The 18,335-nt window shown below is 40.6% G+C and overlaps 1 protein-coding gene across 8 annotated transcripts in view; it reads left to right on the top strand.

Annotated features, from left to right (window-relative positions):
* Window positions 1–18,335, top strand: part of UTRN (utrophin) — a 527,828-nt gene that overhangs the window by 52,598 nt on the left and 456,895 nt on the right. Inside the window, exon 1 of one of the 8 annotated variants that reach the window (XM_082634333.1) lies at window positions 13,339–13,519. The exons of 6 other annotated variants lie outside the window; for them this stretch is intronic. In XM_082634333.1, coding sequence (XP_082490459.1) covers window positions 13,426–13,519 — 94 coding nt within the window. In that variant the 5' untranslated portion in view covers window positions 13,339–13,425. Of the gene's footprint in view, window positions 1–13,338; window positions 13,520–18,335 lie in introns of those variants that run through there. One more of the 8 variants, XM_082634332.1, reaches the window with a different exon arrangement.

Here is an 18,335-nt window from a genome sequence, read left to right as displayed (position 1 = left end):
AATTGAATATACAGGGATGAGAGAAATTCTACTCAGAATACTTAAGCTGTAAACAAAAGAGAAATTCATGAATTTAAAGAAAATTGAATGAAATGTGTCATTAAATCAAGTCATACTTTATAGTCATTTTATAAAATTATTTATTACACTACATTTTTATTTGTACTGCTTTGTTCTCTGATATGTCCTGATAATTTTGATGATTTATTCTTATCTGTGCTCTGAAACCTTTTTCTTTTCTTTTCTTTTTTTTTTTCGGTACGCGGGCCTCTCACTGTTGTGGCCTCTCCCACAACAGTGCGGAGCACAGGCTCCGGACGCGCAGGCTCAGTGACCATGGCTCACGGGCCCAGCCGCTCCGCAGCATGTGGGATCTTCCCGGACCGGGACACAAACCCGTGTCCCCTGCATCGGTAGGCGGACTCTCAACCAGTGTGCCACCAGGGAAGCCCTGAAACCTTATTTTTATAATTAATATCATTATCATTGTTTAAGCCCCTTATATAAATCAGTGATGTTCTCATACTGATAATTATTCTTTTTATTTAATACAGTATTCATATAACGTTCTCCATCTGTGGACTCAATTTTATTGCCATTTTCCTCTACTTTTTCTGTCAGTTTTTATTGCTCATAAAATGGCTTCATTTCTGGTTCATCTTACCCACATTCATATTTTTCTTATACAGGTCACATATAGCACAAGATATTTTCCATAACATATTGTCAGCAGATTATTTTCATTTGAAAGATTATACAACAAAATTTATTTTGTAAATTCTGTAGTGATGGCAGGTGGAAACTGTTAGGTGAAATGGCATATTGAATGAAAGGAAAATCCAAAAGTTGATTGCTCAAATGATTATGATTGTTTTTCCCCATTTGGTCTTCTCCAAATGAGAATTCCCTGTGTAGATCTGTTAATCCTAAGGGATGGCAGACAGGGTTTCTCAGCTTTAGCCAGGGGATGGGTGGTTGGCACTTCCTGATATGTTTCTTTCTTTTTTTTTAAATTTATTTTTTATACAGCAGGTTCTTATTAGTTATCTATTATATATATATTAGTATATACATGTCAATCCCAATCTCCCAGTTCATCACACCACCACCAACACTCCCCACCACTCCCCCCCCCGGTGTTCTCTACATCTGTGTCTCTATTTCTGCCCTGCCAAGTGGTTCATCTGTACCAATTTTCTAGGTTCCACATATATGCGTTAATATACGACATTTGATTTTCTCTTTCTGACTTACTTCACTCTGTATGACAGTCTCTCGGTCCATCCATGTCTCTACTAAGATCCAATTTCGTTCCTTTTTGTATACATGTACCACATCTTCTTTATCCATTCATCTGTCGTTGGGCATTTAGGTTGCTTCCATGACCTGGCTATTGTAAATAGTGCTGCAGTGAACATTGGGGTGCATGTGTCTTTTTGAATTATGGTTTTCTCTGGGTATATGCCCGGTAGTGGGATTGCTGGGTCATATGGTAATTCTATTTTTAGTTTTTTAAGGGACCTCCATACTGTTCTCCATAGTGGCTGTATCAGTTTACATTCCCACCAACAGTGCAAGAGGGTTCCCTTTTCTCCACACCCTCTCCAGCATTTGTTGTTTGTAGATTTTCTGATGGTGCCCGTTCTAACCGGTTGTGAGGTGATACCTCATTGTAGTTTTGATTTGCATTTCTCTAATAATTAGTGATGTTGAGCAGCTTTTCATGTGCTTCTTGGCCATCTGCATGTCTTCTTTGGAGAAATGTTTGTCTAGGTCTTCTGCCCATTTTTGGATGGGGTTGCTTGTTTTTTTAATATTGAGCTGCATGGGCTGTTTATATATTTTGGAGATTAATCCTTCATCCGTTGATTTGTTTGCAAATATTTTCTCCCATTCTGAGGGTTGTCTTTTCATTTTGTTTATAGTTTCCTTTGCTGTGCAAAAGCTTTTAAGTTTCATTAGGTCCCATTTGTTTATTTTTGTTTTTAATTTTCATTTCTCTAGGAGGTGAGTCAAAAAGAATCTTGCTGTGATTTATGTCATACAGAGTTCTACCTATGTTTTCCTCTAAGAGTTTTGTAGTGTCTGGCTTTATATTTAGGTGTTTAATCCATTTTGAGTTTATTTTTGTGTATGGTGTTAGGGAGTGTTCTAATTTCATTCTTTTACATGTAGCTGTCCAGTTTTCCCAGCACCACTTATTGAAGAGACTGTCTTTTCTCCATTGTATACCCTTGCCTCCTTTGTCATAGATTAGTTGACCATAGGTGGGTGGGTTTACCTTTGGGCTTTCTATCCTCTTCCATTGATCTATATTTCTGTTTTTGTGCCAATACCATATTGTCTTGATTACTGTAGCTTTGTAGTATAATCTGAAGTCAAGGAGTCTGATTCCTCCAGCTCCGTTTTTTTCCCTCAAGACTGCTTTGGCTATTTGGGGTGTTTTGTGTCTCCATACAAATTTTAATATTTTTTGTTCTAGTTCTGTAAAAAATGCCATTGGTAATTTGATAGGGATTGCATTGAAACCGTAGATTCCTTTGGGTAGTATAGTCATTTTCACAATCCTGATATGTTTCTATTTGCGATCGCTCTTGCTCTTGGCTTCTGATTCCAGCCTTTTGTTCCCTTCTTGGAGAAATGGGGAAAAATACACTTACATACTCTTTTGAGGGTAAGATTTTGGTTATCTTTATTTGTGAAGGCAACTTTTAATTTACCTGCTTGTTTCATTCGTTCATCCAATAAATGTTTATTGCCCACCTACTCCATATGAGGCACTATGCTACTCACTAGCACTAAAAAATATTTTATTATGACCAACATTTAAATTATTTTCGAGTAAAGTGTTTTAAGGCGAGGACAGTGTGAAAGAAGTCTCGTGTCAGCAGAGAAATATTTTGTGTACTGTCTGGTAAATTTCTATTTTTTTCAAAATTGCTACTGGCTAGGAAATGATGATGGCTTCCACTTCTGACAGCACTGCTAACGTTGGCTTGCTGTGCTTGCGCCCTTTGTGCTGCGGAGGCGAGAGGCGTTTGGAGAGTCTTAATTTCACCGGAACGCTGCACCTGTTGCTGGCTAGTCTTGCATGTGAAATCCAGAACCTAGAGTCATTTGCTTTCATTTCCTTTTCCTGCCCCCTCTTTCCGGCGTGGAGGGGCTCAGTTTAGTAACTCATATGAAAAGTAACCACCTTGTTCCTTCGGGGCTATGGTTTTAATGCCCTCGGGAGTGGAAGTGTCAGGGCCTTTTGTCATTCTGTTGTGGAAAGACATATGAGTGGCCTCAAGATCCTGACGCTTGTGTTTGTGCCAGAGGTTGGGACTGGGGTGGGGTGCAGCTGCTTTGGCTACTTGATACCTGGAAGCTGATTGCTGTTGAGGAACATGTACTTCCTCTTGCTTTCATATGGTTTTTGGCTATGACTGTGAGGAAGAGAGGAAGTATTATATAGTATTGTTTACTCTCAGAAAAATAACTTTGAAACCTCTGGGCTTCACGTTGGTTCAGGCAGTGCTGTTGACAGCCAGCAAGCTGCTTCTAGAAGGCCCACAATGGGATGGGAGGAAAGACCTTGGGGCAGGGAGTTGGTTCAGAGGTTCAGAACACCCACGGCATGAATATGGTGTTTTATTTGGTGTCATGAAACCTTAGTTACCTCACGTTTCAAACAGGACTTGAGGTATCGACGCAGCTTAACTTGTAAGACGTTTGCAGGCATCCATGAAAATAAATGTGAAAGAACTTTAAAGTTCAGAGGTCCCTAAAATTGGTCAGTTTTTACTGACCAAATTACATACTGAGGTTCCAATAGAAACACTGGTAGTTCCAGCCCTCTGCTGGAACTTGGCAACCTCTGGGAAGTCATTTTTAGTGCGGTGTTCCTAATTTAAAACCAAGTTTGTTCTATTGGCTCTGTTTATAAATCTTTTATAGATAGACAGATTTACTCATGGACGTTCTCTGGAGGAGAAAGATTTTATGGAAAGTGGAGCTTTGTGTGAAATGGTACATAAATGGTCCCGACCTGCAAACTGTGGAATAGCTTGCTTACCATCAGGCACGGCCCTGGAATAAGGGCCTGGCTTTCTTCTCCTCTTCTTTCTGGATCACCGTTGTTTTCACTTTTGTACCTTCTGGTACTCTTTCCAAGTTCCACCGTCCCACCTTCCTCCCTGTTCTCTGTCACTTCTTAGAATATGTTAATAACAGGCTGTTGGTGCATTTCTTGCCTTTGCCGTGTTCGGCCCCCCCTTGTTTGGTAGCCGCTGCCCTCTCCTTTCCCCTTTTGCAGGCCCCAGCCTATCTCAGGGGCTGATCCCTGAGGCAGTGACAGTGAGCACCACACACACCCTCTGCAGCACTGGCGTTGCCTCACTCTGCTGGCCTGGGGACTGGTTCTCGTCTGCACTGAATGGAACAGAGTAGGCGCTCAGTAAGCAAATCAGTTAGCTGACTGGCTCCCACAGACCCAAAGCCCAGGAATCGTGTTCCTAAGTTGCATGGCTCATAAATTCTTGACCGATAACCCTTACTTGCATTCTCTGTTCCTCCCCTGGTTATTGCTTGGAAACTGTTTCCTCCTAGAAATCCTGGAACTGAAATACTCGAGGTCATCTCCTTGGCATTGGTTCTGCCTCGTTATTGCCTGGATCCTTCATTTTCTCCCTATTCCCAGTCCTCAGCTGTCACAAGTAGATGATTATGTCTCATTCCCTTGGCCATGACACATGGGAGTGGGGTGGGTGTGCCCGTCAGTAGGCAGGACTATCTTTGTGTGGTTTCAGCTGCAGGCTGAAATACAGATGACTCACGCAAGTTAATACCCATAACTAATGAGTGGCCAACACCTTCAGATTTGCATAAGGGCCTAAGAGCGCCACAGGAAACATTGAATTGAGACTGTCACTGCAGGTGACCAAGGAACAAAGTGTTATGGATGGCACATCTGGATTCATAGGCTGTTGTGCCCTATGGGACTCCTAGGTCAGTTCTCCCACTAGCTGTTTTTACTGCTAACAGCAAAGAATAGTCCCCATGTTTCTTTTCTTCACACCTTCCCATGAAGCTTGAGTGTTCTGGAACCTTCTAGGAACTAGAGAAGTTTCCCTCACAATGGCAGCAGGTGTACTTCAAGAAAACTCACTGGCTGATCTTTGCTCCACAGCCCTGCAGCTTGCCAATGAGATTGCCTCTACTTTTACAGCACTTCCATTTCCAAATTAATCCTTCTTTTACATTCCCAAAAGCACCCTTCTCACTTGGTCAGAGCTCTCTAGTCCCTTTCTGCAATGCTGCAGTCTGCCCCAGAACTGCTATTTTTTAATCTAATTAATTTATTTATTTTTGGCTGCGCTGGGTTTTTGTTGCTGTGCGTGGGCTTTCTCTAGTTGCGGCGAGCAGGGGCTTCTCTTCATTGCGGTGCATGGGCTTCTCATTGCAGTGGCTTCTCTTTGTTGTGGAGCACGGGCTCTAGGTGCATGGGCTTCAGTAGTTGTGGCATGCGGGCTCAGTAGTTGTGGCTCGTGGGCTCTAGAGCGCAGGCTCAGTAGTTGTGGCACGTGGGCTTAGTTGCTCCACAGCATGTCGGATCTTCCCAGACCAGGGCCTGAACCCGTGTCCCCTGCATTGGCAGGCAGATTCTTAACCACTGCACTGCCAGGGAAGTCCCCAGAACTGCTATTTTTGATTTTGGTTGTATCATAGACCGTGGCACCTCCTTTCTGCATCAGGCGGACTTGTTGTGTAAGCTCTTTGGGTGTGAGAGACGCCCAGGGTTCCTCTCACTGTCCTGGTCCACTCTTACTTTTACTCTGATGTCTTCCACATCAGCTCGTGTCTCTTCTTTCAGTAAATGCTCCTTAAGTCCTTACAGTGTTCCAGGCTCCATGCTAAAGGATGACAATACAAAGGTAAATGAGAAATGACAACACTTATTTTTCACCTGATTGATAAAAACAGAACATTTAGAAAATTCAGGAAAATTACTCCCTTTCTCTTTCCTTTTTGGTAATGTTTTTAAAATTCTCTTTCTTTGTAAAGCATCTGAGTTTTATTCATCTCTTTTGATGTCTCCTTAAACAACTATTCCTGCTCCCTGAAGAACCATGGTGATAACCTTCCTTCCTTCTGCTAGAGTGAGGTGTTTGCGACCTGAGTGGCTGTCCCAGGGACCCCTGTCTTAAGCAGTAGGCACTGCAGGGTTCCAGGGCCCCGGCAGATTGGATACTGGCTTTTTCAGAACAGTGGCATCACTCGGCATCCATGCAGTGTTGGCTTGTTCTACCACGATTGCTGTCCGCCACCGGATACCTCACCTCTGTCGGTTCCAGGCAGTTGTCACTTCTGTTTGGAAGCAACACTGCCAGTGAGAAACCTGCCATGTGTGCACGTGCATGCGCGCGCACACACACACACACACACACACACACACACTCACTCACACACTCTGTTGTGAGAGGAGGGCCACCCTGGGAGGGAACCCTCCTCCCCTCTCTTGGTGTAGGAAGAGCACAGGTATACCTACTACCTCTCTCTACCCCCCTCATTATGGGATTTGGTGGTGGTGTTCTTTACCTCTTACTCTCACTGCTTTTTTGCACTTTTCCTGAGATAATTGTAAGAAAGGTTATAATTTTATCTTGAAATACAATGTCTAGGAACTTTTCTTTTAATTCATCATTCCAAGTAAGTGTCTTTGCACCTTAGCAAACAAAACTAAAATACTGAAAATATGATTTCTTTCCTCTTTCATTGGCATGCTCCTTAATGTCTGCATTGGAGATCAGCCTTTGTGTGGTTGGGGTAAATTCTAAACTCTCTGATGGTGGGGATTTTTGTGCAGCTCACTCTAACATAATTTTGTTGGTTATAATGTCACTTAATTCCATTAGTATACTAATATGGAAACAAAGGCATGGTTTCAGATTTTATTTATATCTTTGTGCTTTGGAAAAACAGTCTCATGAGAAATCATTCAGCCCATTAAATACCATCTTTGATGTTACTTTTTTGGGTTTGCTTGTTTTTAGAAAAGTTTTCCTGGCTTTTGCTCTTTGTAATTGCAACAGTAGCATAGCAAGTATTTTTAGACATGTTTTGTTAGAATCATGTGAAAAATCTTTTTCATGCCAACATGTTGGCTTTTGTTAGTAATCTTTAACGTGATCAAGAACTAAGGTAGAATTTCTTAACTAGAAAAGAATGAGTTGAAAAAAAATCCCAATACGTTCTTTGATGATTGGAGAAGCTATATTCTATAGTTTTACTTAGGTGAAAAGATTCAAGAGATTGAATTAAATGGCAGCTTCTTGAGGACAGAGACTATGCCTTTTTCACCTTTGTATTCTTCTTGGGTGTAGCACTGTTAGAGTCAGAGGAGTTGGCTCAGTTGGTGGAAGCTTTGTGAGCTTCATGAAGAAGATTAGACTCCAACCTCCTTCCTTGCATGGGAAATCTTTAAGGATTTTGAAGCTAGAGAGTTGCAAGTACTTTAGAAAGATCAATCCGGAGGCTCTGTGGGAGGGTGAATTGGAGTAAAGAGAGCCTGGAGGCAGAGGCAACATAGGAGGTGAAAGAGGATGTGGTGTGAAGGTGGGTGGGAGGTGCATGAGGCCACGGATTTCATAGGTACAGGTCTACACTCCCTCATCTGCAGTTGTAATAGCTAAAAACAGCTCTAAAAACTGAAAGGTATTTTCTTTGTAATTCACTTGATAGTAAAACCTGAGCTTGACCCGAGCTCATTTGATGGCAAAATTGGACCTGAAGGGTTGGGATGCTTTTAAAATCTTTACTTATCCCACTCACCTCATAAAATACACATATTTACTGCAGAAGTATTAGTGTGTTTGACTAGGGGAAATTGCCCTGGATCTCGCTGTTTTTGTTTTAATGTAATGAATAGCCTATGTGCAGTGTAACTTTTCTCAAACGGGAGAAGTTCTGACTTGGCAACACATCTGGTCTAAGGGTTTTGTACAAGGGATTGTGAAACTCCATTTGACCTGTGTTTACAAGATAAGACTCACAGGTTAGGTATGAAGAGCATTGTGGAGGAAATAAACATTTCTAGCCTGGAAGACTCAATGGTTAATGATGAAACTACCTCATCAACATTAAAGAAAACAGCTCTTTTGGGGGGATCAGAAACATTCATTAGATAGTGAATGAAAGGATACATTTTTGAAGTGTTGCTTGTGTGCAGGATCTGGGATTGAATCACGAACCAGAAAAAGGGAACAATTGGAGAAATTTGAATAAGATCTCTAGAGTAGTTCATTGTACTGCATCAGTGCTAATTTTTTGGTTTCGATAATGGTATTCTGGTCATGTAAGATGATAACATTTGGGGAAGCTGGGTGAAGGGAATATGAAAACTCTGTGTACTATTTTTACAACTTTTTGGGTAAATCTAAAATTATTTCAAGTTTTAAAAAATGAGGGAGAAAGTTGCTTGTCAAACCAAGAAGTGGTATCATCCATGCTCCCTTTAAGTAGAGAATATCTGTTAGCAGGAATATAGTTTTCTTAGAAATTTTGAACTCTAAAAATGCAAGTTGAGTAGACTTTCAGAGTCAGGTCTCTACCCCCTTCCCAATTTTTTTTAAGGACGACCTTGTTTTTACAGAAGATTAATTGAAAACATTTTGATCCAAGAAAAAGGCTTGATCCTAGCTTATGTGCATACAGAAGAGTTACAACATGAAGCCAGTTGTGTCTGGACAGTTCATGGGAAGTGTTGTAACTTGTATTCCCTCATATTTGGTTTCTCTGGTGTTGGAGGGTGTGGTTTATCTCTGGCTTTTGTCTGCTGCTCTGCAGGTTTAGGTGTAGGTTCAGTAGTTAGGACGGACAGTTGTAATAAGATGTTCAAAGCCCAGAGGGTTTGCAGATAATAGAGGGAATGAAGAAAATGTCTGCCTTTAATGGTCAAGGTTGGCTGACCTGGGCTTGGCTGTGCTGATGTGCCCGGTGTATGTCTCCCCAGTGGAAGGAGGATTAGTCTTGAATGCCTCTGCTTCACTCTCTCACTTCCACACCACCTCCTGTAGTTTCAGCTGATTTGTTCTGTAATTCTGCAGTCCACTCCTTTCTTCCCTTTTGGATGAGAGTAAACCTAGGCTGGCAGCCAGTTGCTGTTGAGCTATAATAGAGCTAGTGGTATGTACAAAATTTGATTACTTCTGTCAACACCAGATTGAATAAGAAAGTGCGTACCCTAGACAGATACTTGCAACTTAAATGGTCTATTGATTTCACAAGAACTAGAAATGAGGCCACTATGTAATCTAGCAGAAGAAGGGGTCAGTGGATAGGCGTTACAGAGTAGTTTTTAAAAGTGCGCTTCTTTTAGATCTTTTTGGAAGAACTTTCAGATAACTTTGATAAACTGATTGTTGCTTCTGATTTTCTTCAAGTCCAGTGTTTGCAGGAACTCCATTGTAGGCTTGGTACTTGTTTTTGTTCAGTGGTTTGCCTTTCCTGTGTAGAATCTAGTTTAGAAATTGTACTGGGTGATACACACCATATTTGCTCCTGAACTATGATGACATTTCCACTTAGCTTAATATGAATGTTTTAGAAATTTCCCACAGTGGAAAGTTCTATTTGACATAGGAAGGTTCAGCGGTCAGTTTCATAGTCAGCTGTATGCCAAGAAATAACGAAAACAATGGATTATACAGTGCAGCCTTGGGACATGGAAAATTTCTTAGAAGATGAATGATCATATTATTAATACAGCTTGTAAGGCCTCAGGCCTTATATTGAAAAACAAGGGAAAAAGTTATTATTCGTTTTTAATGTCTTTATTGGAGTATAATTGCTTTACACTGGTGTGTTAGTTTCTGCTGTATAACAAAGTGAATCAGCTGTGCGTATACATATATCCCCATATCCCCACCCTCTTGCGTCTCCCTTCCACCCTCCCTATCCCACCCCTCTAGGTGGTCACAAAGCACCAAGCCGATCTCCCTGTGCCATGTAGTTGCTTCCCACTAGCTATGGATTTTACATTTGGTAGTGTATATATGTCCATGCCACTCTCTCACTTCGTCCCAGCTTACCCTTCCCCCTCCCTGTGTCCTCAAGTTCATTCTCTATGTCTGAATCTTTATTATTGTCCTGCCCCTAGGTTCTTCAGAACCTTTTTTTTTTTTTAGATTCTATATGTATGTGTTAGCAAACGGTATTCGTTTTTCTCTTTCTGACTTACTTCACTCTGTACGACAGTCTCTAGGTCCATCCACCTCACTACAAATAACTCAGTTTTGTTTCTTTTTATGGCTGAGTATTATTCCATTGTATATATGTGTCACATCTTCTTTATCCACTCATCTTTCGATGGACACTTAGGTTGCTTCCATGTCCTGGCTATTGTAAATAGAGCTGCAATGAACATTTTGGTACATGACTCTTTTTGAATTATGGTTTTCTCAGGGTTTATGCTCAGTAGCGGGATTGCTGGGTCATATGGTAGTTCTGTTTTTAGTTTTTTGAGGAACCTCCATACTGTTCTTCATAGTGGCTGTATCAATTTACATTCCCACCAACAGTGCATGCAAGAGGGTTCCCTTTTCTCCACACCCTCTCTAGCATTTATTGTTTGTAGATGGAAAAAGTTGTTTTTTAAAGCGTGTAGCCTTTTTGTATTTTCTTTCCTATGCTTTATGTAGATTTTATTCTGTTTAATTTTTTTAAGGGATTAAAAAATTAAAATCCTAAAATAGAATGTTTTAGGAAAGAGATAATTAACATCATTGTACATGAATTTGTTCAAACACGGGGTGGGGTGGTGGTGGTGGTTGAAAAATGAGAAATTAGATTGAGTTAGAATAGATAATCCCTTTGAATTAGAAAATATGTTAATATGAGTTAGATTGGATTAGATTTTTTGAATTTCAAATTAGATAATCTCTTTGAATTTTATTGGATAATCCCTTTGAATTAGATAATCCCTTTGAATTAGAGAATAGTTACTATCCTTCTCCCAATATCACACTTTTTAGAGAAAAGGGGAAAATGTTGCTAGTGTCTAGATCCTGACATGTCCCTCTTGGCTTCCTTAAAATTTTGCGATATCCTCAATCTTAAATTAAATCTGGTCTAAAATTTCTTCCTGTAAATAATTATGGTTATTCACTTATAAAAGGCTGCTTTAATTGAGACTGTTTCTATTTAGGAAGAAGACAAATACAGAAAGACAGGTGGAAACCACCGATTTATAAATTATTAAAGTGTCATATTTTCATTGAGAATTTAATTGTCTTGTAAGTTTTCATAAGCAGACCTTGGGTTGGGGAAGAAGAGCCAACTGCTTTAGCAGCCTCTTGCTAGAGATATAATCTGAAGGCCAGCAGTATTTAGCGGGTATATTATACCAGATTAAAATGTTGAAATTCTTTCACACCTATTGGAAAATTGCCACTGGTAAAACTAGATACCTTCAAGATCTTGCTTCAGCACTGTAGCCAGTATCCATTTGGATTAAGTGGTACCCATGTCTTACTGGTTGTTGTGTATTTTGAGTATTTAGCCCTGCCTATGTAAATGGAGACATTTTGGGGATACTGATGCAAATTGGGCTTTGATAACCATCAGGGAAATGTATATCAAACCACAATGAGATGTCACTTCATACCTACTTGGGTGGCTATAATAAAAAAACAGATAACAATATGAGTTGGTGAGGATGGAGAGAATTGGAACCTTCATGAATTGCTAGTGGGAATGTAAGATGGTGCAGCCACTTTGGCAGTTTTTCCAAAGGTTAACCACAGTTATTATATGATCCAGCAATGCTACTCCTGGGTATATATACTCCAGAGAAATGAAAACATAGGTCAACATAAAAACTTGTACATGAATGCTCATAGTGGCATTATTCATATTAGCCAAAAGGTAGAAACAACCCAAATGTCCATCAACTGATAAGTGAATAAATAAAATGTAGCATATTCATTCAATGCAAGATTATTCAGCCTAAAAAGAAATGACATACTGACATACGACAACATGAATGAAACTTTGAAAACATTATGCTAAGTGAAAGAAGTCAGTCATAAAAGACCACATATTCTACGATTTCATTTATGTGATGTGCTCAGGACAGGCAAATCTATAGAGACTGAAATTAAATTTTCATGGTTGACTAAGGCTGGCGGGTAGGGAGAGAAAATGAAGAATGAGTGCTTTTTGGGGTGATGAAAATGTTCTAAAATTGATTGTGGTGATGGAAACACAACTCTGAAAATATACTAATAACCACTGAATTATACACCTTAAATGTGTTAATTGCATACTATGTGAATTATATCTCAACAAAGCTGTTACAAAGAAAAAAGAATTGGGCTTTGACTATGTGCTATAATCTGTATCACTGTGCTTTTCATTGTCTCTGTCTTCACAACAATCCCAGAGACAGGTGAGGTCCCTACTCCCATTTTACAGATTTGGAGATTGAGGCTTAGAGAGAGTATTTTGCCATTCATATAGCTTCTAGTCTAGAAAAATACCGAGATAAGGAGGAGGAGAGTGGGGCGAGTACTGACTGGTTCTCTTTTCTGTATCTCAGCCAGTAGCAGGAAGAGAGATGCCTTCTGATTTAAATCTGTGTGTATCCTGAAAAGGGTACATATTTTATGAAAATCTTTGCTTATAAGTAGAAAGTTTCTATTTCAAAGCAAGAGAGAAAATAGAGTTAAACAGGAATAAGAAAGCAGATGAGGCAATGTGGGTAATGATTTTCCTTGCTTGTTGTATGTGTGTGGATGACATCTGCATAAATGATATAGCAAAAGAGCAAGGCAAATACACAAGATAGAATAGGCTGGAAAATATGAATCAAAACTGTTACCTCTCATCTTATTATTCTGTGTGGTTGAGTTTATTTTTTCCATAATAGCAATCTCTAAGGAATGAAGAAGAAATCCTTTTGAATTTCACTTTTCCCAAGGTGTATATGCATATTAAAGTGAAATAACAAGTCTGATTTATTCTTTGAAGTATAGTTAATATGTAACGAAACTCTTCAGCCCAGTTGTCTACTCAGGGCAAACGCCTCTGTTTATATTCATAGTGGGTAAGGAGGTGGGTGGAGGTGCCCTTTACCAGCTGACACTGTCAAAAACAGGAAGCAAAGTTATAATCTCTTTGTAGTAGATCAGAAACCTTCAAAGGCTCTTAGCTGTGACAATTAAGAAAACAACAACAAAAAATGACGTAAGGAATTTTCACTAACTGCTAAGTGTGACTTCCTGTCTGGTATTTAGAGGAGATTCAGTTAGGTTTAGTCAGATCCTCTCATGGGAAAAATAAAAGCCACCCCAAAACAGGACATCCCAGTGTGCAGTTCGCAGGCTGCTTTTGTTAAAATCCACTTCCTCTGCATCTTTTTCCTCCTCACTTAAGCAAATGTAGGTGATGAGTGGCCCGGCGGCCACCGCATTTCGTTGGAAAAAGTGCAGATTTGATTTGCCATGGCAAGTAGCTCGCCAGGCCAGCAAACATCTACCAGGTAAGTTTGTCAACTTGCATGACTCCCAGCCCTCCCGCCCGTGAGGTTATGAAAAGAGGACATCAGCAAAGACAGGGCTCTCTCAGTCACTTACTGAAGCCAGTGTGTTAAGTAACGGCCAGCCGGTGATGGGAACAGCCCGGCCTTTTCTTCCTGACGCCACATCTGTTGTAGACTCTGAATAGTCGAGGCCAGCGCTGTGGGCTTCATCCTTCGCTTCAGCATGCGATTGTTTTCCAGTTCTTGGCTTCTTAGGAAAAAGCACTCAAGGGGCCATACCTTTGTTGAGACAAATGTCCTTCATGTATTTTCAAACTAGCTTATTGTGTATTGACTGTTTACTGTCCTGTAGAGAAAGTTTCCTTTATGCTGTTGTATGATGATAGCTTACTGTGCTTGACTTACTGTGCTGACTAAAAATGTATTTTACTTTTAAAAATAGTTTGGAGCTGATTAAGGGGAGGATCAGACATTTGTACTTTTGAGGGGGCTGTAAAATGGAGGAGTTTTGCTTTAAGGCAGTCTTGTTCGGAAGAAATGCAGACACAGAACTTCACGTTGGATTGGTCATTGTCACTGGAGTTTACTTCCAGGGTGACCTAGTTTTTCTAATGGGTTCAGATGTCCATATCTTGTTTAATCTATATGTTTGTGTACTGGCCATGTAAGTTTTCTGAAGGAAAAAAAAAACTCAAGTGATACGTAATATTTGACCTTATGTATCATGCTTGAATGTTGTTACTATGGGACAACTTTTAGGCTGGTTAGAATTTTTTAAAAATAGTTTTCTTTCCTTTGGAATTACTCTTTCCCTCTTAATGTTTTCCTTCCTAACTCCATATGAACGATGTGGTAAATGCTGGTAGGCATCCTCTCTCTGGAGCACATTTCAACTAAAATGCTTGGAGCGAGCAGCCCATATTTTCTTTGCAAATTTGGTTTCTTGGCCAAGTGTCATAGGAAATCAGTGTGCTCTAATTCTCTTTTTTGGCTATTACTTTTCTTTCTTATTTAAAGATCAATGTGGTCTCAACAGAGAATTAAAATACCTCTCAGGAACTGAATTAAAACCCCACGTGCAGGAGCAGCATTGCAGCCTGTGGCCTTTCAAAGGTCTCTTGACTCTCACTTAATCCTCTTTCTTTCCCCGGCATGAATAGTCTTCTTCGTCTGCCAGTCTGCATGTTACTGTCTTGCTACAGAGGGTCTCAGGTAACTATAGTGGTTGGAGTCAGAAGATAATTAGAAGAAAAAAAATACAAACAAACCTTTAAATATTAAGCACACTTTTAAGTGAGTAGACTGCAGCTTTAAATATGAATTCTGGTTCATTCAGATAGCATTCTTTCCTGCCCTGTGATCAGTCCAATGGCTTTAAGAAAATAGAAAGCATTAAAAAATTTAAAAAAAAAATTTTTTTTTTAGAAAGCATTTAAAAAAATAAATATTTCAGGGCATTCTATTTTAATAAAAATAGAAAGTCAGTATTACATGATTTCAGATTCTACAAGGGCCTAGATGCTCTTCTTATTGGCTGTTATTAAGTTACTATTTTCTTGTATCTGCAGGGTAGATCTCTTTAGTGATCTTGTTATAAAGATATAAAAAAGAGTACATGTTTATGGATGGCATATTCCATTACAACAATGGCCTTTTTTGGTCTTCAAAGCAGTCTCCATAATAGATTAAACTTTGGGGTGAATCCTTTATTTACAGACCTCAAGTAAGCTGGAAAGAGTGAAACCATAAGTGTTTTGCATTAAACTCTTGACCATACAGGGGTTGATGTTTCAAATGACTGTTGCAGAACCTAACGGGAATAATAAAACAAGTAATAAAATGGAATAAATTAAAATACGTATTTGTTCAAAATTAGCCTTTCAGTGTTATTTTTTGAAATGGACCATCCTTTTGCCCTTTGTTGTCTTCTAAAATGTGGAACTCTAATTTAGCACATTTGCCTCTCAGCTATCCGTTGAGATATAACAAGGGAAAACTGAAATCTGAGTATCTATATCTATCTATCTTTGATATAGAATCTTTATATTTTAAAATATTTACTTTTCCTTTACTTAATCTTGATATCTGTGTACAAATGACCAAATGTTACAAATAATCTAATTGAAGGAGAACAAAGTTTAAAAAAAAAAAGGCTTGGGCTTCCCTGGTGGCGCAGTGGTTGAGAGTCCTCCTGCCAATGCAGGGGACACGGGTTCGTGCCCCGGTCCGGAAAGATCCCACATGTCGCGGAGTGGCTGGGCCCGTGAACCATGGCCGCTGAGCCTGCGCGTCCGGAGCCTGTGCTCCGCAACGGGAGAGGCCACGACATTGAGAGGCCCGTGTACCGGAAAAAAAAAAAAAAGGCTTGCAAGTTTGAAATAAAAAATTATTTGGAGTTGTATCCATCTACTAATGCACAGATGATTTAGGTCTAGAAATTGCCCTGCTCAGGAAGCCACATCTGGGAGGCCTTGCTTTTCTTGCCATCTTTCCTGCTTTCTTGTCGGGCTGACAGGACTCTGTGGCAGCTGTTTCCTTTATAGATAAACGGGTTCAAATATCCTCAACCTCGGTTCCACGGTAGCATCACCAGTGTGCTGGAGCCCCACACTCAGAAGCCTGACATAAATAAACCGAGGCCTTGACTTTGTAGCTGTTAAAGAAACCATCCAAGTGATTGTGACATGGATGCAAGATGGAGGTGCGCAGGGGAGAGTTAGTGGTTCCCTACCGGACTGAGAGCTCCAGAGGAGGGGCAAGAAGGAAGCTTTGTCAGCGCTGTACCTCAGCACCGAACCCGTGCCTGTTAGCAGCGGAGTCTCCGTCTCTGCTTGCGGAATGGTTAGATGAACAGGTTCCCCTGAGCAGCACGAGGCTGGATGAGGGCTGGACCTGCTCGTTTCCGGTTTGCGCTGACGGAGGGGCGTGCGTTATATGAGACGGTGGCGCGTCTGAAGATGAGCTGTCATCAGGAAGAAGCTCTTGGAAGAGATCACAGGGGAGTAGGCTGGCTCAGGGCACGCTGAGCAGACCTCTCTGAAGAGACAGGGCTCCTGGTTGGTGGCGTCTTCATGAAGCAAGGCAGGTGGAGAACTACGGAATAAGAATTTCCTCAGGGGCTGAGGTGTCAGTGTGTGTGAATGTGGAGGTGGGGTCAGTTGGGGACACTGCAGAGAGGTTGCTCCAAAGGTTCTTGGTGCCAAAGTTAGTTTGAAAGGAAGGGGTGTGATTATCTTTGCCAGATATTAGTGGCTGCCTCACCCGCCTGTTGACTCTATGAGAATAAAGGAACACGTCATTTAGAGTGATCAGAGTGCAGGGAGGTTTGTCTGGGAGAATTTCTCAGGGCTTGTGAATTTTTAGCTGATCTTAATGTTTATAAAGAAAATGAGTTGGTGCTTAGGCAGACCAGGTGGAATGTAATTTGCAGAGGCTTGAGAGAAAAAAAAATTGTTCAGTTGGGCGAAGGGTAGACGGAGTGGCTTGTTTGAAACAGAAGAATTTTGGGCCAGGGAAATGAGAAGTGTGATTAACATGGTACTGAAGAAGTGTCTGCGGGGGGGGGGGACCTGGGTCCCAGTTCCCCCTACTACTGACTGTGTAAGACACTGAACTTCTGAGACTGGTCTCCCAACCAGTCGTACCCCTGAGGGGATTGTGGTCAGGATGAATGATGTAACATATTTTAAAGCACCTTGCAAGCAATAGTAAGAGTTCCAGGTAAATAAAAGGAATAATAAGTTCTGTAAAAATTATAAAAATATAGTCAGTTGATAAAGAGCTTTGCCTGCAGTGCAGGAATGGGTAATCAAATATGATGTTTGTGTGGTACTTAAAATATATTTAAGTATATTAAGTATATTTAAAATATATTTAAGCTGAAGCTGTGCACTCTGTCATCTTTTTAGTTGTGTTTTTCCTTGGCATTACTTGAAAGGTATGATTGTGACACGGATCCTGGTTTCATGTTTCACTTGGGTTCTTTGACCCTAGTTAGAGGGCACCAGGTGCTTTCTATTCTGATCATTTGCAAATTCAGGGTTTGGTTGGAAGGCCACCGAAAGGACTGGTGTGAGAATTAGATAGGATCTGGACTCAGTGACTCCCTTGCCCCTGCCCCAATATTTTGACCTTGATTTGAACAGTTCAGTGAACTGGCAGCTCAAGTAGTTTTTTCCCGCTGAACTAGAACTTTAATTGTTTGGCAGAGGAAGATGAGTCATAGCCCAGTCCTACCACTGTGACAAAGTGAAATTTTAGTCCAGGGCTAAAGGAACCCAGGTCAAAAACTTTCTGTGTAAACCACAAAATATTGAAACTTGGATTGTGAGCTAGGTGGGAATTAGTGGGAACCTCTCTGTGGGGTTCTCAAGTTAATGAAGCATTTTATTGCATTACATTTTGATGCTAAATCTAATTTTTAGTAATATATTTAAATAATCAGCCTCCTTCTTAAAAATTTTAATGCAAAATTAAAATTATACAAAGTGGCAAATTGTCAGTTCCTCTCCCCCTCTATGATCATTGTTACTAGTTTTGTTTGTCCTGCCACACTTTCTTCTATGAATATATAAATGTACAGCTTTACATCTAAATTCCCACAAGCACAGTTTTTCTTTTTAAACTAAAGATGAAACCATCCTGTCATAGTGCATCCCATTTAAAAAATATAAAAAAATGGGCCTCCCTGGTGGCGCAGTGGTTGAGAGTCCGCCTGCCGATGCAGGGGATACGGGTTCGTGCCCCGGTCTGGGAGGATCCCATATGCCGCGGAGCGGCTGGGCCCGTGAGCCATGGCCGCTGGGCCTGCGCATCC

Source organism: Mesoplodon mirus, assembly GCF_964341445.2.
Source record: "Mesoplodon mirus genome assembly, chromosome: 10".
Taxonomy (NCBI): Eukaryota; Metazoa; Chordata; class Mammalia; order Artiodactyla; family Ziphiidae; genus Mesoplodon; species Mesoplodon mirus.
This window is presented reverse-complemented; position numbering and strand designations above follow the sequence as displayed.